This window comes from Manis pentadactyla, chromosome Y (genome assembly GCF_030020395.1).
Source record: "Manis pentadactyla isolate mManPen7 chromosome Y, mManPen7.hap1, whole genome shotgun sequence".
Classification (NCBI taxonomy): Eukaryota; Metazoa; Chordata; class Mammalia; order Pholidota; family Manidae; genus Manis; species Manis pentadactyla.
The window spans coordinates 4,297,966-4,322,166 of NC_080039.1; the positions used below are offsets into that span (position 1 = coordinate 4,297,966).

At 43.2% G+C, this 24,201-nt stretch overlaps 1 protein-coding gene across 1 annotated transcript in view; it reads left to right on the forward strand.

Annotated features, from left to right (window-relative positions):
* LOC130682187 (cullin-4B-like) overlaps nucleotides 1-2,634 on the forward strand; it is a 31,086-nt gene extending 28,452 nt beyond the window's left edge. The window contains exon 9 of the mRNA XM_057496331.1: nucleotides 2,409-2,634. Within this exon, the coding sequence (XP_057352314.1) occupies nucleotides 2,409-2,441 (33 nt within the window). The 3' untranslated portion in view covers nucleotides 2,442-2,634. The remainder of the gene's footprint in view (nucleotides 1-2,408) is intronic.
* Nucleotides 2,635-24,201: the final 21,567 nt, after the last annotated feature.

The window sequence follows — 24,201 nt, forward strand, 5'->3', positions numbered from 1 at the left end:
ACTGAGTTCTAGCCTTCAAGTCAGTGAACACCTTTAGTGACCATTGCTCTGAGTCATTTATCAGGAGGATTGCTTATCTCTATTTCATTTTGCACTTGTTGGTATTGTTCTGTTGGGAACATATCTCTCACTCTTCTCATTTTATCTGGCTCTCTCTGTGTTTCCTCCTTTGTATTAGATAGATCCACTATGCAGCCATGTCTTCCCAGTAGAGGCTTTATGTAGTGTGTGTCATGCAGCACCCAAAAGTGCAAAACTCCGTGCTCACCAGTGCCCCATTCCCAGTTGTAGCTGAGCCACAACTACTGTTCGTGGGCTGTGGGCAAGGCCCACAGGTTTCCTGCTGCCAGCAGTGGTGGTTCTCCTCTGCTGCACTGTTGTGAGACAGCTGGCATTTCTTTTGAGATGCACTGTGTGTGGGGTTGCCCTTTGCCTGGCTTCCTGCAAAATCTGACTACTGCTGGACTGAGTATGCGGAGTGGGTATGTTTTCAGCAAAATGCATAGGCAGAGCCAGCAGGCAGGGTTTCAGAACTGGCTGCTGCAAGCATCTGGCCAGTTGGGCTGAAGGAGGGCTGGAAATGCCTGCCCTTCCTCCATAAGACCTGCTGTGCTCCTGCACCCTTTCCAACACCAGCAGATTTTTTGAACTGTCGCCTGCCTCTGTGTTGTGTCTCAGTAGGACCGATGCAGCATGCCTCATCGGTGACAGCTGACAGGAGTCTTAGCATCCTAGAGTGCTTCAACTCTCTCTGGTCTCCATCCCTGTTAATTTACAAAGTTCAGTGCAGTGGGGTCTGGTCTTCTCAGAACAGATCAGCAGAGCCTACTTTGCTGGTATCTTCAGCGCTTATCCGCCCCTAAATCCATTCTTTTTATCCATTTTGTGGGCTGGGCAGGGGTGAAGCCTTGAAGTCTGATCTATCACAGCTCTGCCCCTTCATCCTTCTTAGTGTTATCTTTTCATCACCAGGTCTTGATGATTCTGTATTCAAAATATTGTAGCTTTTTCTGTGTATTTTGAGGAGGTTATCACATTGAATTCCTAGCCACTATTTCTCTCAATTTTTAATATCAGTGTCTTTTCATCTTACTTTTTACTATAGTTACATTGTTAGTTTGTCAGTTTTATAAATGTAGGCAACGACTATCCTAACTGTGGAAGTAAAAAGGAAAGAAAACAAATGATCTTCTATAAAAATTTTAATATTACAGTATACCTCCATAATTTGTTTTTCTTCTACTCCATACTTCCTTAGTGCAGTACAGTTAATTGCCTTTATTTGCAATGCTTCTAATTTAATAATTCACAATTACCTGTCAATTTGCCTTTTACCTAATTTTCATATCCCCCTTTCAGTCTAACTTTTCTCTTAGATTTAGTCATTATATGTAGTGTCTCACACGTAGTATAACAATTCTCTGGCATATTCTCCATTAATTTTACTTACAATAATATAAAATATTTTTAAAACTTTGTTATTTTGTTTGATTATTGTAGTTTAGACACTTGATGTTTTTTTCCTGTGGTAATTATAATTTCCAGCTGGTTTGGCTTTGTGTTGAATAAACTGAAAATCAGTTCCCACTTTTGTGTATTCTCAATAATTACTGTATAATTGTTAAAGAACACATGGCTTTTTAGTGTGAAATTTATGACTCATTTTATAGAATCTGGAGGTAGTCAACTGTGATTCCAATCCCGTTAATCTCATCTCTTTTTGTTACTCTTGTCCAGCTTTCTTTACTTTTAAATATCAGTTTGCTCCTGCAAAATGATAAAGCCAATTGCATAACAAATTACCTTAATGCTACCATGTTAAAAGAGTTGCTCGAGTGCTTAAGTGCTGTATAAATCTTGTGAATGGTATCATTATCATTGTATTTTTTTATTTTAATGTTATAAGCTGTTTGCTTTATGCTTTAAGTAAATACGTTTATTCTTTGCCTCTCTCCAGTTCCTTGCTCATAGATTCAGTAGATGTCTCATTTTATTTTTGTAAATTATGGATTTGTTTTCCCAGTATTCCTTCCAAATAAGGTCACTCTCTCGTTTCAAACTCCACATGTTCCTAATACCTAAGTATTAAAGCCTATGGTTTAACAGTTGATTGGGTAATAACTAAATTAATTTTTCTCTGCAATTTTTTAAAGAATTTGAAAGTGTCAATGTTACCTAGAATACATCCCAAATGTATTTGTATTCTGTTCATTATGCTTTAAGGTTTTATTCTTAGCAATTTTTCTGTTGGATTTCTAGATTTTACTGATAGCCTACAGATTTTTAAAATTTATTGTTTCCTGAAAAATCAAGGCAAACTGTGTTAAGTTGTTTTGTGTATTTGAGGAGAGGTTTGTAAATCAATATCGTGATTTCATTTTTACTAACCCTGATACTTTATTTTATAGCGACCTGATCTGAAGAAGCAAAAACATCCTTAACTGACAGAGACTACATTGAAAAATACAAGGAGAACCCAAACCAGCTGAAGTATATTGCATAAAATACTGGCCTTAACCTGAACAGAAGGTCCTCATGGTTCTGTCCTTGGAATAAGCATTGGTGTCTGAATAAATGCAATATATTAAAAATATAAATGCAGAATTAAAATTTGCATCAACATTATCAGTTAAAGCATACTCCTCTGTGAGTAAAATTGTCTTTAACTGCCGCTATCTACAATGTACTTAATCATCTAAAAGTCACTGTGTTATTTCATACACTCTGCTATCTATCCTCTGTTACGATACGTTTCATGTTGTCTATGTGTGGAACAAATTATTTTCAGAAAGAGCAGGAATATATCCAAACCTTTAAAGGAAAATAGCAAAACAATTTATGTATCTGTATGGTTTAAGGCTTATTTATTTACATATAAGAATTAAAGGTATCGATTTGCTGTTAAAATGGCTTTTCTGTTTATACGTTACCAGGAAATAATAGAAAATATTCACTATTACAGTATGGGTCCAATCTTATGATGTATCTGCAATAGAAAAAAATTATTTCAGACTTCTTGAAAACAATTTTCTTTATGTATATAATGTACTTGTAGTACCTAATACAAATATCTATTATATACATGTTAATGATAATTTTAATGTGATATTATTTTAACCATTTGTTCCTTGTGACAAGGTTTTGGTGTATAATCTATTTTGTCTGATGTAGATATGGTTAGCCCTACTCTCACGGGTTCCTATTTACATGGGATCTCATTTTCATTTTATGTTTATCCTAAGTGTTTATTTAAGTAAAAACGATTCGCTTTTAGGTAGAATATAGTTGGAAAATATTAAACATCTTTGTGTGTCTTTCAATTAGGTCATTTACTCCACATACATATTTAATTAACATATGTAAGAAGTAGTATTGCTTTTTTATTACTTTCTGTCTTGTAGCTTTCCTAGTCTTTCTCTCCCTTCCTCCATTGACCTGGATATAATATTCTTGGTTGTCAGCATTGTCTTTTCAGAATTCTGATATATAATCAGACTCTCAAGACTACCTACCAGGTTTTTCGTGAAAAGGCTGTTAATATTCTAGGAACAGGCCAGTGTCTGTGAGTGAGGCCTGCAGGGAGTACACGTGTGCTGCCAAGGCCCCATGTGCCTTGCCCTTCCTGGGGAGTTGCCCTGTTCCCTGGCAGACAGAAGGAAAGAGAGAACTAGGGGTAGGTCTGAGGAAGCAGAGGGAGGCGCTTCCCGCCTACCCTGACGTCTGGGGGGTGCTGTGGCAGTGGTGGGCTGCCGGGCCTGCTCTGGGAACCGTGACTCGGCAGCTTTAGCACTCCCTGGAAGCCGCAAGGACGTGGGCAGAAAGACAGGAGACGGGGTTCACAGAGGGGCAGTGTGGCAGGGAGAGAAGGGAAAAGGGTGTCAGGGAGGAAAGGCATGGGACCGTTCTCCACAGGACCCTGGGGATGGAGCTGTTAATGATCACATGGAAGGGATTTCAGTGTCACTGCCCATATTTCACAATCATTTCCATGCCGATGACCCCATTCTGAACACAGAAGTGCTGCACCAGCGCCCCTCTGCAAGCAAGGGTGTGGGAAAATGCGTGGGATTGTGGGGCGGCCTGGGGCTTGGCTCGGGGTTATGTTCTGCTTCTGCCCAGACGCATACTGGCACCACCCGTGGCGCCCAAGGCGTTGGAGGGGGCGGGGCTGCTGGGAGTGACGGACGCTCTAGCTGACTGGAGCAAATACATATGGGTGGCCATTTCCCAGCATGTCCTTTATTTTTTACTTTTGGTTCTAACCTGTCCCTTTTCCCTTCCTGCTTTACTGCGAATAAACTGGGTCTGTTCTGACTCTTACTTACATCAGAACATCTGAAGCTGGAATTTCAAGCACAGGTTCCTTAGGAAAGAATACCCATCAGAGAAAAACAGAACTCAGTAGTCGTGGGATGCTCATTATTGAGGAAAGCACAGCCCTCCTTGTGCATCCACCTTGTTCCCGTCATGACAACTGACAAAGTAACAGGATGATGCTCACAAGCTGCTCAGGTTTGATCCCTTGCTCTGCCACTTCCTACCTGTGTGACCTAAAACAAGTAACTTAATCACTCTCTGTACTTTGGTTTTCTTGCCTAAAAATGGTAGTGATAATAATAGTACTTACCTCACAGGGTTATAATGACGATTAAAATTAGATAACCCAGTACCAGGCACAGAGTGTTCAATAAATGTCTAAATGTCAGCTATACTTGTCATGATTGCTGGCTTGGAACACCCCTGACACTTAAGATACTGTTATCCACAGATGAGGAAACTAAAGCTTGGAGCAGTCAAGACCCCTGCCCAAGGACACAAAGCTAAAATAAATAGCCGAGGCAGGATTTGGTCATGGCTTGAACTGACTCTAGAGCCCGGACTCTTATTTACGGCTTCCCCTAAGATGGGTAGAATTCTCTGAAGAGCCTCTGAGGCACAAAGGCCCAGTGCCGCATGGACAGTTATCAGAGACAAAAGACACGTCCTCCCCCTTCTTCCTCAAGTGGGTTCCATGAGCAAGGAAGAAGCTGACCTCGTAAAGTGGCCCTGTGAGTTAGAGGTATGGAATGCAGCTCTTGGATACCAAACTAGGACCTCTGTAGGCTGCCTTCCACACATATCCCAACCTCTATATCCAGCCCCTTCCCAGAGTTCTGGATATTCTGCCCTGTAAGTCATATCCCCCTTTTCAACGAGAATGGACCCATTTGTTTGCTAAGAGCTGAACTTACTTGACTTTTGAGCCCAAGGTCTTTGGAAGACAATTTTCTGAGGCTTTAATCTTCCTGCTGAAGTTGGTCCCCTTTAGCTCCCAGGCTTTCTGAAGATGCAGAAGTTTTAGAGAGCTTAAGTCTTGTACAGGGTATAAATTGATCTGAAATTCCTTAATTCTGTCCACAAGAAAAGGGTCTGTTAGGAAAACACACTAGTGGGTCTTTGCATATATGAGGGTTATGGTGGTGGTAGTTGGAGGTATAAACACACACACACACAGTCACTCACACGGCTAGTCTGATGCATGAGACAAGAAAACAGAATAGAAAAACACTTGATTTCTGCACATTCTCCCTTTGTGCCAGGCCTGCACTAGAACCTTTACATTCATTACATCCTGATGAGTATCACTGGCTTCATTTAAGATATGCAGATATAACCGATGAATGAACAGCAGAGCTTGTATTTGAACTCAGGTCTATGTGATTCCTAGCTCATGTATTTCCATTAACAGATCACACTTGTCTGGGCTTTCAGACCAGGACTGGGGACAGGGCAGCAATAAAAAGATAAATGGATGACCAGACATAGAACCATGGATGAGTCATATAAGCTCTTGGAGCCCTAGTAGGTTTATTGTAAGAATTACAGATAAAGTATGTGCTCTACTTAGCAGAATACCAGGCATGTAATGGGCCCTCTATGATAGTTACTAAGAAGATCTCCAAGAGAATACTAATCAGAAATAAAAAATGAGTAAACCTACTACTTGGGAGCACTATGCTGAGTGAAAGAAGGCAGACACAAAAGAATCCATACTGTATGATTCCATTATATGAAACCCTAGGAAAGACAAATATACCTTTAGTGATTGATGGCTGCTGAGGGCCGGGGGGGAAGGGGAGAGACTGAGTGGGAAGGAGCACAGGGAACTTTCTGGGGTGGTGGAAATGTTCTGTAACTTGACTATGGTGGTTACAGTATGTTCGTCAAAATTCATTGAACTACACACTAACGGTGTGCCTTTTACTGGATGAAAATTAAACCTCTAAAGCATTGATTTAAAATACAGATATCTGGTGTTAGAATCAAGCATCACAAGTAATGATGAAGAAAAAAAAATAGCAGCAGAATCACACACTCCAACAAGGGACTAGTGGTTACCGAAGGGAAGGGGTTGGAAAGGATGGGTGGGGAGGGAGAAGGGGATTAAGGCGCAGTGTAATTCACAATCACGATATAGGTAGGTCACAGGGAAGGCAGTACAGCACAGAGAAGACAAGTCGTGACTCTATAGCATCTTACTGCCCTCAGAGACAGTGACTGCAATGAGAGGCGAGGACCTGATAAAATGGGTGAATGTCAAAACCACAATGTTCATGAGAAACCTGCAAAAGATTGTATATCAGTGGAGCTTTAAATAAAACGCAATCAAAACTTTTTAAAAAGTAATGTTGACAGAAATAAATCCAAACTGTGTAAGTAGGCCTGGATTATGAGATAAACCTGAATAAACCTTTCTGAGAGGGTTTTTGGCAGGATGTATCAATATTTTGAATGCCTAGTCAGTCACAATGGATCGATTATTTGACCCAGTAATTCTAAGAGTGTATCCATTATGTGTGCTAGGTTCAAATATCACTTCCTTCAATATTCTTTCATTTCCTTACTTCATTCAGTAAGTTAAACAAATATCAACCGTGTCTACCAGGCACAATAGTAAAGGTCACAGATTTTGTCCTTGAAATGGTAGTCAAGTATATGAAGTACCTAAGGTTTAAAAATGCTTTAAGAGATGTAAGCACAGGCTACTTCCGCAGCACAGAGAAAGGGCATTCAACTCAGCGTGCGAAGGCCAGAGAAGCCTCTAGGTTGGCTTGTGGAGTGAGCCAGGTGCAGAGGTGGGGGAGTGCCCCAGGCACGGGGACCACCACGTCCAAAGGCACAGAGGTGGCTGGAATGCCACGTTCAAGGGAGTAACAGTAAGCTCCATTAGAGGGGAAGACGGGGATGGGGAGGTGGTCGGGGTAGCAGTGAGGAAGACACTTGGCCAGGCCAAATCATAAAAGACCTCGAAAGCTGGGCTAACTGCAGCTGTTACCCAGGAGGCAGTGGGGAGTATAAAAGTCCGTGTGTCGTCTCCAGCAGGCCTCCACTTCTGTCTCCACTGACAAGCCAGTGGCCTTTGTAGGTGAAATGTTTTCCAAACTACTGCCGTTTCCCTCACCTCCAAGCTCAGCAGGACCTCCCCTTCCTCCTTCCCCGCCTCACTGATAGCTTCCATTTCTTCCTGATTCACCAGATCCGCCAACCCTCTGCTCAGGGCAAACAGCCTTCCTTTGTTCCATCAATGTATCCACACTGCTTGCCCTACCTGGAACAGCTTGCTTTCTACACCTGCTCAGATTTTTCAGCAGCTCAAGGTTCAGCTCAGATCCTGCTTCCTCCAGGAAGCCCTCCCTGACCCAGCCCACAGCAACATCTCCTCTTCTGAGCTCCAGAGCACTGCCTGGCCTCCCCAGCCTGCGGGTAGGGATCCGAGGATAGATGCTGTGAGGACAGCATTAGGCAACAGTCAGTAGTAGCCTCAAAGTCCCCGCAGCCTGTGGTCTTGTTTGGGTACAAACCTCTAGAGGCTTTCTCAACACGAGAAGGAGGAGATGGCCCAGATGGCAGTGACTAGATAGGAGGAGCCAGGCATACTCAGCCAGGTAATGAAACTTCGTGCATGAAAGATCATGGCAGGCATCCTTCAAGGCTAGACTCTAGTTCTGGAGCCAGAAACGAACACAGAGACCATCTAGCTCAACCTACACCTCCGGGATGAGGAAAACGAGCCCAAGGCTTGCTGAAGGGCACACAGCAAGTCACCCTTGAGTGAGCACTAGAACTGAGATCTCCAGTAGCAGAAATCTGTGGTTTTAGGTGCCAGACACCGGGCCACCTTTTCCCACTATCTTCTCCCTCGTTTACTTTGTGGGAAAACAACATTTCTTATTCTCAGACCCTCAGAACACCACACTGATGACTCCAGCAAAGCCAACTTGGTTCAGAAACAACTAGTCCCAAGGCTCTAATTCAAAGGACTGGGAAGAAGTACTCTTTTCCAATGGACTGCAACTGGAGAGATGGGAATTCAGAGGTGAAGCAGACCTCTCACCGTGAGAAGAGAGCCTTGCTGAGAAGGCGGCTTATGTGAATGAAGTACCAAGAGATGGAAAGAGACAGACAGTCAGATGCTAAGCCCTGGTGACATGGAGCTCCTGAATCCAGCTGATCTTGAAGCTAGAGAGTGATGCCAGGACTCCTCAGACACAGGAGCCACCAACTTCTGTTAGAAGTTAGTGAGAATGCAGACAAACGCTTTTCTCATCCAGGTTCACAGACCATTGTCCTGGTTCCTACCTGTATGTAGTGTAACTGCCTCCTAGGGCTTTTTAGGGCTTGGATTCACATCTGAATTCTGCTGCCGATGATCTGGGTGACATAGGGTGAGTCGGTTTTCCCCTCTGAGACTGAGTTTACTCATTTGCAAATTGAGAGAATTGGTCCAGAGCCTCCCCAGATTCAGGGGTTCCATAGTCCTGGGCAGACTCAATAAATGAAGGGGCTAATCTGCTACAACGGCAGGAATGAGCACTAAGGGAAAGGACACATGGCCATTCACAGCTGATGCTCCATAGAGGGACCAGCAGACCTGGCACGGCCTTCTCAGCCAGCCTCTTCCCAGCACACCCTGCCCCAGCCCCAGGGTCAACCATTCAAAGCACATGATTTTGGCCAGCAGCAGCTGCAGGAGCTCTGACTGATGGCGGTAGAAATCCAGAGCCTGCTACCAGTTACAGAGGCCCAGGATCTCTTCCTCTGTCCTCCAGGAAGGCTTCTTCTCTGTAATCTGAATGGCCCTTGGAGGTAAGTGACTCTGGGGAGAGAGGGTGAGAGTGACCCAGAGGACCCAACAGTTCCTTCCAGGGCCCAGCCAGGCAACTCCCTACACACCTGCTTTTATGCTTTTCCACTCCCCATACAGCAGTGGCGGACATGTAAGGAGGGCTTACTTTGTGCCCATCATTAGCATACACATCGTAAACACATCATCTCCCTGCATCTCCCTTGCCCCAGCCCAAGAAGCAAGGCACTATTACTATTCCATTTGACAGAACTATAACCTGGATCTGCCTGCCACAGGCCAAGGCCTGTATCCCCAACTACTGACCATGCTGCCTCTGCCAATCACAGATATACAAACCCCAGTCAACGTGGGACCCTCGTATGCAGTGTGGAGACCTCCCCTGCCTCAGCCTATTCTCTGGCATGCTACAAGAGACTAAGGTATGAAGAGAACCAACAGAGACTGCTAGATAACCCTCACGAACCAGGACTCCTGGACCAGTGGGCAGGCTAATGTGCCCAATCACCCTCTGTTCCCACATGCTAGGGAACTAGGACTGGAGTGGTTAACACCACCACTGGGTGCCCACTCCACTTAGGATAAAGTATTAAGTCCATGTCACAGCCAAGGGGCCCCGTGTGGTCTGATACCCTACCCTCCTACCACTGTGCAACCTTAGTTTTCTGTCACAATCCCAGTGCTGTTCTGAGAGGCATGTTGTCTGTGTGTGTGTGTGTTTATCAGTTTGATTGAGATACAACTCACATACCATGCGATTCCTCTTTTAAAGTACACAATTCAATGATTTTTTTTTGTATTCTCAGAGTTGTACAAACATCCTCATGACTGATTTTAGAACCATTGCAGCATGACAATGAGAAACCAAAGAGAAACCTGGTACCCATTAGCAGTCACTCAAAGGTCAGGTTTTTTAACTTGGGTCTCCACCCTTCACCTCTGGGTTGTAGCCAGGATCAGACACAACTCATACAAGAGGCTGATAGGTTTGCCTGTATGATGGACTTTCCATTATGCCTGATGCCGGACCTGTCTCTAGAGTTCTATGGTTCTAGTTCATCCTGTCTGAAGGCAAAACTTGCGTAACCATCAATGTCCAGTGTCAGACAACAGCCAGTCTTGAAAGATGAAAAAACCAAGAATTTGAACAACTTCACTCTGTGTTATACACAATGGGGCACAAGTAGTTACATCATGCCCAGGAGAGGTGGACAACAGGCCACACCTTCATGGTCCAGGGTGGCATAGACAGTCCTGGTACCACTTACAAAGCTCTGTTCTCCCTCCTTTCCTGGGAAGAAAAACGAATATGGCTACTCCGGGCTATAGTTAAGTCAGGTCTACACTGGTAAGAACTTCAGATCTTCCCCATAAATAGGTAAGTACCTAGAAAATGAAATTAAATTTCAAATATTAATTTAAAACCCACGATTTGGTATCCAGGAGAAGACAGGAAGATAACAATGATTATTGAAATTCAAAGAGGAAGTTACACAGGCCAAAGTCTCACACAAATATAGGGAATTCCTCAGCCAAACATCAGACTGGCCATCCAACACCCAGGTAGGGGACAGGTATACAGAGTTTCTCAGAGAGTTTGGGGCAGAGCCAGATACTGGTGCAGGCCAGGGATTTCCACATCACCCTGCTTAATTACCCCTGTGTGGAGCTCTCATATCCTTTGCTTTGCCATCTGCTGTTGGCACAAGGATCTAGTGTAACAGCTCTCCCCTGCCACTTCTGCTCAGCTATAAAGCAACAATAGGTTCAGGGGGCTACAGGCTTGTAATGCCAGGACAGGAAGTGATCACTGAGATCAGCGATTTTATAGATGAGGAAACTAAGTAGCTAGCTCAGGGTGACACACTGGGTTGGTGGCAGAACCCATACTGATGAACCCAGCTGTTCGAGGCCCCAAATGGTACTTCTTCTAGGCCATGATGCAGAAAGAAAATTCCAAGTAGCAAGGTCATAGCTATGCATACCTCTTCTGCAACAAAGTCCATGGAATCACATGTGATTCGGCCTTGCTTTCTATCCTGAAAACCCAAGAAATGGGGGAGAGGAAGGAGAATCAGCAAGACTGCTCCTGCGATTCTGTATTTGAAGCCTCCTGCGTACCTGGACCACTGGGAGAGGCAAGAAGATATAGAAGCCTCCTGCCAGCGGGCCCCTCATGTCCACCTCTGCTCTAAAGCTCAAACCCAGCATGATACTTGGGAACAGCATTGACAATGGCCGAGAGAGCTGGGGGTGGGGAGGGGAAGGAGAGGAAGAAGAGTGGAGAGAGAAAAGAGAGAGGGAAAGGAAGACAACAAATGGGCAAGTATAGAGCAAAAAAAAAGATGGATAAAGGGAATGAATAGCTGAAGCCAGGCTTTATTACGTGCCTCTAAGACGACACACATGGTGAATCTTCCTTATCTTACTGCATTTCAACATCAAGACAAAGGAGGCATTATTAGGCCTCATTGGAACTTGAGGGGTTAAGAACTTGCTCAAGATCCTTGCCTAAAGTCTGGAAGGAGGAGATGTTAAGAGGTCTTAGAAGTGAACTAATCTTCCCTATCTTTAACAGATGCAGGGGGGATGTGAAGAAAGCGGACATAAAGGGACAGGGAGAAGGGAAATATATGTAGGGGCAAAGGAAAGGGACAAACAAGGTCCTGCCACCGTGCCACCATCCTGGTTCACACCAGGATCCCTCTATTTATCTCTCCAGGTGTACGTCATATCCTTCCCTAGCGCCAACTCAGATCCCCGTCCTCTCTTCCAATGTACAGTTTGTGCATTGTGTGTGCTTCTCAGGAAGGCCAATGAAGGAAAGCAGTGGTGCTCAGAAAGATCCAGATTCACATACTCTGATGACAACTGGTGTGTGGCTCTCCCCCGCAACCCTGCACAACAGACACCCAGCTCTCTGCCTGGTGGCCATCTGACCTGTGCAGGCTGCCTCTAGGGGCTCTGCTGTCCTGAAGTCCACCCTGACTGGGCAATATCATTAGGCCTAGCCTCACATGCCACAGCTGGTAAGCCTCACTCTGGTCTTCAGCTTCCAGCTGCCTGCGCACCAAACCCAAGTCTGGTAACCAAAGATTCCTGGCCACCAGGGTCCATCGCTTCTTCATCACATGACACCATGAGTCAGAATATCCTTCCTGAGAGTTAACCCTAGGTTACAACTCTACTCCATCGCTTCCCACCTCATGGCCCAACCAAGGGCAGAATCTGCTGCAGGCATGTTTGCTTTGGCCAGCACAGTGTCTTTCAAACATATTAATTTCAATGTCTTTAGATACGGCATAACCTTCCTTTCCTTGGGCCCTCAGGCAGAATCTACTCCTTGCTGTATCTTAAACTCAGCCATACATAGTTAAATTACCTGCTGGTCCATCACAAACCAATCTAAGACCAATTTCCCTTCCTCCATCCCCACCCCCATTCCCCTCTACTTCAGAAACAACTTAGGGAAATTTCATGGAGAGAATCACTGGATGCAGGGGGAGTGGGAGGCAGGGGTTGTATCTAGGCCCTCTTGGTACAATAGAAAAATGAGCAGAGACTGTCCAGGTATTGGCTGGGCAACCTATGGAGCCCTGAACAGCAATGAAGACACTTTTGATGATCTAGAATAAGTTAACATAATGGTGATCAACTTTTCTGAGCTACAAGGGCTTTGTGATCTACCGTTGGAATAAAATATTTGAAACTGGCATCTTCTAAAAAATCTATAAAGCATGGTCACCAGAGTAGGTAGGACCCTGAAAATATTCTTTTCTGCTTAAGTTTTTTAGGGGACAGGAAATAAGGTGGAGAAGATGAAAGTGCTACGTATTCAGAACCCCCTGTATGTTGTGATGCCTGGATTTGTCTGTTTTGATCACCGTTGGAAGGGAAATGGCTTTTTCCCCACTCCTGCCATTGCTTTTCACATGGAGGTAATTTGCTAGAAGAACACTGCCTAGCTCCTCTCCTTCCACACTGAGGAGTGACTGAAACACCTTCATGAATTTGGAAGGAGAAATTGGCCATGAACATCTCTTCTTCTTCACTCTGAGCCCACCTTCTGCTCTGCCCTCCTCTGCCATGGGTTTAGGGCAGAAAGGCCTGATACTGCAGTGGAGACCTGCCCTGGTCTGCCACTGTCTGCAACTGTGTGTGTAAAGATGTCTAATTCTGGGCTTCAGTATTAGTTAACCCTCTTGTTTGATGACACTCGTCACCTCCAGTATATTCTCATCATTAATAAAAGTGGCATTTGGGTCTCCCATCTGCTTTATCTTTGGTCTTCTCAGTTCAGAACTCGGAATGGGAAGTACGTTGCATATTTTGGGCCCCCTTAAACCCTCAAAGTCCTGCTAAACCCTGCTGCTTACATCCCAGATGGAGAAGTTGGGTGCTTTCTGTGAGCAGTCTCAATGATCTGGTATTTCCAGAATCCCCTGAGGCCTTGGTGGAACATTTTACACACTCGGATCATCACAGTGATATCCACTGTGAGCTTGTGAAGTCCCAGGGGAAAGAGAGCAAACAAGGTAAGTGGAAACTCTGTTTTCAACAGTCAACAGCAAGCTGGGTGGAGCTGAACAAGGTGATACATAACAGGACTAAATGCAGTGGTATGCTGGAACAGTGGTAACATGTTCAGGAAGTTTGTATTTTCAAGCCTGTTAAAATCATGGCGGCAGCTTGATCTTGCCATTGTGGGAGTGCTTGTGCCATGGAAACTGGCAGCTACTACAAACGGGGCACCTCCCCAGGAGGCAGTTAAAACATTCACCGGAGCAGGTCTAGTTAAAAGTCAAGGCCTTCACTTCAGTTCACAAAGTAAGGTGCCCAAAGAATGGCAGGTAGTGAGGGGCGATGTAGAGGGCCTGAATTTTAGAGTCGGATGGACCTGAGGGAAAAATGGTCAGAGAGATCATCGTTGCTGGCTTCGAAATGAGAGGAAGGCGGCTGTTAGCCAAGCAACGTGGGTGGTCTCTAGAAGCTAGAAAAGCCAAAGAAATGGATTATTCTCAGGACCCTAAAGAAAGAAATGCAGTCCTGCTGATGCCCGGTTTTAGCCCACAGAGACCCTTGCCAGATTTCTCCCTTCCCTAAGATTAATAAATTTGTTTTGTTTTGAACCACTGAATCGCAGCAATATGTTAAAGTAGCACTAGCATACTAAAAGAATACCTAATCCAAGATGGGCCATCCAATCTTTTCCCTCGGAATTTGAAATTAGGCCTGAGGGTAAATCAGCCTCTCCCAGGGCTCCTGACACTCGTCAGCAGTTCCTTCTTCAGGACCTGCCAAGAATAAGACACCTTATATCTGTTCATGGTTCTCGATTTGGCAAATGGCACAACTTGCCCCTTTGTCTTCCGAGGGTCCTAACCATAAATCCTTTCCCAATCATTCAGTTATATTAACAATGAATAGCTTCCTCAGAGGCAAGGTAAGAGCTCCTCTCCACTTCTCATAGCCTACACAGCCACTGCTGGAAACCTGGTTCTGATAAAAACTCATCCTCAGAATCTCCCGTGTCACAATGGATGATTCTACATGGAAGGGTCTCTGCTCACAAGCAGTTCATAATATGGCGGAGAAGGAAAGTATTTTCACAGCTATAGGAGAAAGTCTTACTATAAAAAAGCTATAAAGATGTACAAAGAAAGGGCAGGACCAGTTCAGAGAGCCCAAGATGTGGCTGAAATGTGAAATGCACAGGAGATGTGGTTGGAAATGAGGATGGGCTGGCAGAGGTAATAAACACTTCCCCCATGAGCCAAACTGAGCTTGAAGACTGCTTTATTTTACCCACATGGTATTTGGTTTAAAATATTGTTAAAACTTAATTGTCTTCTCTTTACATGGGGAATGGACTCTCCAACTCACTAAAGTCCTGACCTCACAGAATTCTGTTACCTGTCTGCCATGTTACCTATTTGCAACACCCAGTACTGAATCTATATGGCCTCTTCTAGGTATAAAATACTTTAACTATCATCACTGGTTACAAAATGGTGGCCCACCGGCCATATCTAGCAAGCAGAACTGAGAGAAATTATAATAATCTGCTTTTTCCACTTGTAAGCATTTTACTGATATTCAGAGACACCACTCATAAATAACTACTCTGCTATAGAACTTTATTTTAGAAATCTATGTTAAAAAGTGACTCACATATGACCCAGCAATTCCATTTCTGGGAATTGACCTGGAGAAAACAAAATCACTAATTTGCAAGACGAGTGCACTCTTCTGCTTATCATAGCACTATTTACAATAATAGCCAGGTTATGGAAGCACCTAAGTGTACATCCATAGCTGAGTGGATAAAGAAGATGCGGGACATATACAATGGAACATTACTCAGCCATAGAAAAGAGTGAAATCTTGCCATTTGTGACAACATGGACAGACCTAGGGGATATTATGTTAAGTGAAGTAAGGCAGACAGAGAAAAGCAAATACTGCAAGCTCAGTTATATATGGAATCTGAAAAACAAGAGAGATGAGCAAACAAAACAGAAATAGACTCAGACACGGAGAACATACTGCTGTTTGCCACAGGGGAGAGACTTGAGGGGGCGCAGGATGAAATAAGTGAAGGGGGAAAGTATCAGTGAGCATGTTTGATATCTTGATCTGCATTCTGTGTAGACTTCACTTGGAGAAATGTATTTGCTAATCGTTTTCCAATCACTTTGGTGGGCTCTGTGGTGGATGGTTACATGAATATATACACATGTCAAATTTCAGCATGCTGTACACTAAGATTTGTGAATTTTATTCTATGAACCTCAGTGAAAAATGAACCTCAGTAAAAAAATCTATTTAAGAAGTGACTCTATTGAAGCTCCCTTCCCGATAACCAGGAAAGGTTTTTGGGACTTGCTGGGCCTCACCACAAAAGCAGTGACCTGAGTCACATGAGTGGACAAGAATTAAAGGTCTCAAGTGAGTCATCCTCTGATCATGAGGACGATACTGATATTGTTTATTGACTGCCCATATTTGTGTTTATGACAAGATCTGGTAAATAGAGATATTTCATTTAGGTCAGTACAATCATATTCATAGGCATCACTGGGAATTTTGAAGCATAAACAGGAAGATCATTCAATTAAAAGAAAAAAAATCATGCCAACCAATGTTTTACTGCAATGAGCACATGAACAGCATGGTAGTGAAATATTCTTCTTAGTATAATTAAAATTTATCTTCATCATATTTAACCTTACTTGCTCCGAGTTGATATTAAGTAATTCTGTTTATTCAAGTGCATGTTTCTGTGTAGACTCCACTTGGAGAAATATATTTTCTAATCATTTTCCAATCACTTTGGCAGGCACTGTGGACCGTAAGATAACATGATCTTAATGAGAACAAACTTGAAATACCACCTATAAAACAAACTTGGAAGCCCAAGTGTACAGAAACAGGAACAGTAGTGAAGACAGAGATACACAAGAGAATGAGGTACACAAGAGTGAAAAACCATGGCCTCATATTTGCTGTTGTCATGAAATTATATACATAGCTTGCTTGTCAAAACCAGGTTTTTCCATATGAATAATACAATTGCATGACTGTTGTTCCAGCAAAAAATGATGAAAGAAAATAAATGGAGGGGAGGGAGAGAGGGAGGGGTGTGATAGAAGGAAGGAGAAAAGAAAAATCACTTGGGAAGATCTGTTTCATTGAGAGGAAATCCATTTCACCCCATGAAATAAATGGGAACTTCCAAATACCTTGAAATTTGGGCCCAGCTTTCACCAAGTAAGAAATGGATAAAGGGAATATGGTCTATATGTATAAGACAGAGAAGAAAGCTTTTACAATTGAGTAACTTAAATTGCACAGAGAAGTTGAAGTCAGAGAAATGAAAATTCAGGAATTATATAGATCCTAGGCATTTTTGGCAGAATGGGGAGGGAAGATGGAGGAAGTTGATGTATCCATACATGCGTGAAATCCTGTGAGCTGTGGCAATGTTATGCTCTAAGGTGTATCCATAAATTTCACATGGAGAATGTACAGAGCATCATGTACAGTGGATTCCCACTCATTAAAATAGAGAAAGAAACAAGCATTACAATTGTGTTATACTCTGTTATTCATGAAGAAGAACAGAGGAAAACTGATGAGAAATGGAATCTGCCTCCCTTGCTTGCAGAACTTTGCAGATCCTCTTCCTGTGTTCTCAATTTCTTGCATATTCTAATCAGATATTCAAATGCAATTTTTTAAATTTTGGTATCATTAATCTACAATTACATGAATAACATTATGTTTACTAGACTCCCCCCATCACCAAGTCCCCCCGACAAACCCCACTACAGTCAGTGTCCATCTGCATACTAAGATGCTGTAAAATCACTGCTTGTCTTCTCTGTGTTGCACAGCCCTCCCCGTACCTCCCACATTATACATGCTAATCGTAATGCCCTCTTTCTTTTTCCCCACTCTTATCCCTCCCTTTCCACCCATAGTCCCTTTCCCTTTGGTAACTGTTAGTCCATTCTTGGGTTCTGTGATTCTGCTGCTGTTTAGTTCCTTCAGTTTTCCTTTGTTCTTATACTCCACATATGAGTGAAATCATTTTGTACTTGTCTTTCTCTGCATGGCTTATTTCACTGAGCATAATACCTTCTAGCTCCATCCATGTTGTTGCAAATGGTAGGATCTGCTTTTCTTTCTTATGACTGAGTTCACACACCTCAACAAACAAAAAGCAAATAATCCAATTAAAAAATGGGCATAGGAGCTGAATAGACAGTTCTCTAAAGAAGAAATTCAGATGGTCAACAGACACATGAAAAGATGCTCCACATCGCTTGTCATCAGAGAAAGGCAAATTAAAACCACAATGAGATATCACCTCACACCAGTAAGGCTCGCCATCATCGAAAAGACAAACAACAACAAATGTTGGCAATTTTGTGGAGAAAGGGGAACCCTCCTACACTGCTGGTGGGAATGCAAATTAGTTCAACCATTGTGGAAAGCAGTATGGAGGTTCCTCAAAAAGCTCAAAATAGAAATACCATTTGACCCAGGAATTCCACTTCTAGGAATTTACCCCAAGAATGCAGCACTCCAGTTTGAAAAAGACAGATGCACCCCTATGTTTAGCACTGCAGTACTTACAATAGCCAAGATATGGAAGCAACTTAGTGTCCATCAGTAGATGAATGGATAAAGAATGCAATTTTTGTACCAATTCTGCTATTCTTTATTTACTTTCCCCTTAGCAACAGTCCTGGGAATGATGATCAAGGGATGGGTTTAAAATGTAAATCATCAGCTAGAACATATTCCATTGTTTGAAAATATCATCAAAGCCACATCAGAACATATATGTTCTTTTAAACCCACGTGGTTTTATTTATTGTTTCTGTTTTGTTTTCAGAAATCAAGATTGGATCACATTTGCATTCCCATTTCACTCTGACTCACACTGAATCACATTTCACGTTGGCAAGTGAAAATGGAATGGGGGATATTGTTGACTCAGGACCAAACACATCCTCACTCCAAAACAACTTAAACTTTACACTCTGCTAACGCACGATCTCTCCAGCAGCTGTGTAACTGAATTCTGATGACTGCAGCATTGCAGGTTCTCAAAAACCCAGCAGCATTTGTGACTGTGATTTCCCTTTAGCAATCCCCATGAACAAGCACCGTTACTCCTTGACAGCACCAATCACAATTTTTGACAAATAAGTTGGCTGTCCTTAGCCTTGCGGGTTTGTCTTCACAGGCCCCCTGCACTGTGGAGCCCTGTGGAACAGAAGTTCAGTGTATCCTGAACCTGCACCTCTCCTAACACATCTTGAACAAAAGCTTGTTTAACCTGACCAGGACCTTTGCTTCATTTCTTTGTGAAGCAAGGCTTCTCCTGGGGCTCACGACTGGGTCATGTCTCCGCAGGGGTGCCCTGAAGTCTGTCCAGGCTGGAGCGCTGCTGGACAGCAGCGGAGGTCAGGGAGCGTCATCGCCGATAAGGGAGCCACGCTGCCCTTGGCAGCCCATCCACTGGATTAGGGCCCGTGCGCGGCCCTCGCGAGCCCATGGCAAAGCACGGGAGGCTCTGGCTCAGAGAAGGGGGCCTTGGGAGCGGCTGCACACAAAGGGAAAGTCAGCTGGCGACTAGGCCAACTGGGTTCATGAGTCAGACTGGGCTGCACGACCAGGCCTAACCTGTCCCTTACACCCCAGTGGGGGAGCCCAGGGATGGCCCATCACAGGCCCCACGCAGGGGATGCGCCGGGGTGGCCCCTGGGCCCAAGGCCTTCTGCATGGTTTCCTCTCATTTTTCCCCAGAGACAATACATATGCTCTTAAGATCTTTGCAGGCACCGAAAGCGCCAAACAGGTCCATCAGAAAATTTCCCTCCCGTTTACAAAAAGTACTAAAACCGTTATTGTTTTTAGGCAGACTACGCCTCCCAGAAGACCTTGTATGGTAGAAGAGTGGCAGGAGGATAAGGTGGAGTTGCCATTCCAGCTAGGAGGAAGTCAGGTAGTTGCACGGGTCAAACCTGCTCTGGGAGATCCTCACTGGCTTGGAACCAGTAGATCTCAGCTGGTCTGGCCATACGCCAGGCACGGTCGCAGAGGTAGATTAGGAAAGTACAGAGCCAAGTGACTGACGGTAAGGCCTCAGACTAGACTACCAAGAAAGACCACATGAGGATCCATGCTAGCAGGGGAAACAGCAGGCCTTGCTGAGTTACAGCCTAAAAAATTGCCCCCTTAACATTTCTGGTGTAGACAGTCACTGAAGTAGGGGATTTGGCTTCCTGGACAGGAAGCCTGGCCCTCTCTTCTCCCCTTTGTAGGCGCCCCCCACCTCGACCCATGTGCTGAGTGAGTGTGGCTGACCAGATCTGACCCCAGGGCCTGACCTAACCTCCCTCCGATCAGGTAAGCTCATGTTTCCTCCCCCTGGCACTATAAAGGAAGCAGGAGCTGGGGTAGCTGGGGATGAGGAATTCCCAACAAACGCTTAAAATCAAATACTGAAAATTCCTTCTCCACTGGCAGATGCAAAACCAGAGAGCCCAGTACCCGATGGAGCCAGAATGTCTTCAAACATAACTCTCACAACTCCAGATTTCAGAACATATTGCAAGGTTACAGAAATCAAAAAGCAAGTTGCTGTTATTGTAAATATAGACAATGGAACACGAGAACATAATAGCAAGTTCAAATAAACCCTCACAAATATGGCCAGATTATGTTCCTCCAAGGTGATAAGACAATTCAGTGGTGGAAAGAAATTAACAGTCTACTCAGCAAATAGTCTAAAAGAATGGTGCTGGGCCTACTCTTACACCACATGCAAAAATCATGTCAAATCGGATCAATGACCCACATGGAAGAGTTGAAACTGTAAAACTCCTGGAAAAAGGCAGGGGAAAAATTCTTGGTGATACTGGATTTGGCAACAGTTTTCTGCATATGAGATAAAAGGTATTGGCAAGAAATGCAAAAATATACAAAACGGCACTATTATCATGCTCAAAAACTTGAGTACATCAAAAATCATAATAAACAGTGAAATGACAACCTGAAGAATGGGAGAAAATACTCGCAAATCATAAATCTGGTAAGGTGTTAATATCCAGATTATATAAATAATTCTGACAGCTCAACAAGAACAAATAAAACAACTTAAAAAACAGGCAAAGACCCAAACAGAAATACCTTCAAAGATGACATTTAAAAAAATCAAAACACAGAAAGTGGTTCCTTCTCAACAATCATTAGGGAAATATAAACCAGAACTATGTGGAGATATCGACTCATGTTAGGATGTCTATCACTTAATAAAGAGGAAGAATATAGTTGGCAAGGATATGGCAAAATTGGAACCCTCCTACAATGCTGGTGGGAATGTCATATGGTGCAGCTGCTGGGGAAAACAGTATGACAGCTGAAAATAGAATAATCATATAATACAGCAATTTCACTTCCTGTCCAAAAGGACTGAAGGCAGGTTTTGAGGTGATATTTGTTCAGCCATGTTCATTGCAGTATTACTCACGGTGTGTGTGTGTGTGTTTGTATTGTGGAAAGGAAATTCTGAAATATGGTGCAATATGAATGAACCTTAGCACATTATACTAAATGAAATAAAACACACACACACAGAGTATGATTCCCCTTGCATGTGGTACTTAGAGTAATCAAAATCATAGAGACAGAGAGTAAAAGAGTGGTCACCAGGGAATGCAGGGAAAGGGAATGGAGAGTTATTCTGTAATGGGTATAGAGTTTCTTTGTAAACAAGGTGAAAAGAGTTCTAGAAACCCATAGTGGTAGTGACAGCTCATTATCAACATATTTAATAACTATGAATGTACATTTGAATTTTCTGTGCATTAAAAAAATTAAAGTATTTTGAATAATAAGTCTTATTTTGTATTTTTAAAATGTTGGGTGTTGTTTTACCACAATAGGAAATTGGAAAAATAGATAAATGTTTATGAAAACTATACAAATATGTACACAGACCTATGAGTTGAGATTTTGGAAGAGACCTCCTGATGATATTTTGAGTCTAATTCCTCTGAAGCCTTCAATTTGCTTTAAGGAGACTTTTATGAAGTTTTGGAGATTAGTTATGACACACACACACACACACGCGCGCGCGCAGAAAAATGAGTTTGCAAAAGGAGAAAAGGTTAGGTGTTTGTTTTTAAAAATTGAGATCACACAGTGCCACAAATGGGGTGGTGACTGACACAAACTCCAGACTCGTTTTCCAGGCCCAGATCACCTGCTGAAAAACCAGGACTTCTAGGGGAAGAACAGAGAGAGAAGTGCGGGTAGACTGTGTGGAAGGCGTATGTCTCTATACATGACAGGCAAAAAAGCCACGAGTTTCCACCAATTTCTGCTCTCAGTGAAGCTCTTCGCATGTGCTCTCTTACCCCTAAATTCAGGATAGGCACCAGGTATCTAGCAACAGGTATCTAGTCACCAGGAGCTAGCAACAAAGGTGAGGAATAAGGGTGTAGCCTATGCTGAAGAAATGAATCTCAAGACCACAGACTGGTTGCCTCACAGACCACTGTGCCAACGAAAAGGCTACATAGTATTAATATCTCTGACTCCAGAAATCTCTACCTGGAGGGTCTTGGCAAACATAACAGGTGAACTTCTCAGGGACATTTTCTTCCAGAAATCCCATGCAGAACCCATGCTGCCAGCACTGGCGTTCTTCACACAGGTAGAATTAAAGAAGCAATAAAAATTAAATTCAGAACGTATCCTATATCCAAATATAAGTCCTACCTGTGAGGAGAGGGAACAGTGGAGAATTACCACTCGCAGCTGACTTACCATGAGCTGAGAAGCGAATCCTCGCCTACAACTGTGATGGCCAGTGACAGCCACTAGGCACGTGTGACTCTACATTCAAATTAGTGAATTAAATTAGAAAGACTTTAGAAGAAGATTAACAGACCTGAGTTTGAATTCTGGCTCACAATATTAGCTGTGGGGGTTTGCACAGATCATTTCTCAACCTGGGATTAGGTGTTGCTTTCTGCATAATGGAATACTAGTCCAAGGATCATGTGGGATGCCTGAGAAGAACAATGGGTCATGTATAAAAGCTCCTACCTCAGAGCCTGGCACATAGCTTTTACATATTAAGAGGCTACCACACTACGAACAGGCAAGCTAATTCCCTCTGATGTTGTTGTCCTGCAGTAACCATGTGCTAGCACTTTGCATTTATTCTCCCTAAACCTTAACACTGGTCACGCAGCTGAAGAGAGGCAAAGGTAGTTCAGAACACAAGCCTGGCTACCTTCAAAGCTAGTTCTTTAACCCCTAGGCTCCACTGCCTTCCCTGGTTAAGGGGATGGGGAGAAGAGGGGCAGGTGCCAGAGAGAAAAAGAAAGGAGCGGACACGAGGGGGCACTGGGAGACATGTATGGATGGCCTGAGGATAGTAAGCCTCAGGGCAAAGAGTGCAAAGCACCCTTGCTTTAACCCACATGCAGTAGAGAATGGAGAGGAAAAGCAGATAAAGGAGATACTGGGTTACTTCAAGCAATTCCAAACTAGGGCCCTAAAATGGGTGTCTCTGGAAGGTGCACAGTGAGCTTCCCAACATGGCCCTGAGGGTAGACCAGCAGTGTCACCAAAAAGGATTAAAAGTCCAAAGCTCACACAGTCCTTAGCCACTTGGAGTCAGGCCCTGCTGGCACCAAGAGGGTTTGTGTGGCAGGTATTAACCCTCAAGGAGGCTAATCACATCAGACCCAGTAAGGACAGAGCTGCTGGAGAGACTTCTGATAAAATCTGATCCAAATTCCTTAATACACAGATGAGGAAAATAAGACTCAGAAGGAGAGTAAAAGGCGCATACCAACAAAGGCAGCTGGCAGCAAAACAATGCCCTGAGAATTAAGAATGAAAGTCTGTCTCATGAATGAATCTGTGTCCGGAGAACTGGGATTCACCAAAATTGAACCAAATACAGGTAAGTTGAAAATTTTAAAGTAATTAATTTTCATGCGGGTCTGGCTAAAATGCACAGATCATTTTTAAAGAGTTTAAATTCAGAAAAGTCCAGAAATGATAAAATATCTAAGGGCAAATCTAAGACTATCTAAGCATAAAATATCTAATACAAAAGAACGAAGAGTAAGAATGAAACATACAAGACCTCTATGAAGAAAATATTAAAATACTATTTGAAGGAAATAGAAACTTGAGTCTTTTGGTAAATGTACCTTATTCCTGGACAGCTAAGAGACATTATAAGGATGTTGTTTTTCCTTAGGTTAACATATAAAAATAGCAAAGTTCCAATAAAATAAAAAATAGCTTTAGAACTAAACAGAAGTTGATTCTTTAATAGCCAGGAAAGAGGTCTAAGTACATGTGAGTATAAAGTAAATAATGGTGGAAATAAGTTAATAAAGGTGACATGTCAATAGGGGGGTAGAGTATTGGGACAGCTGGGTAGCCATAGTGCTCACCTTATACCAGGATAAATTTCAAATGGATCAGATATTTGTCTACTTTACAAAACATAAAGAAACTGCAAAAGTACAGAA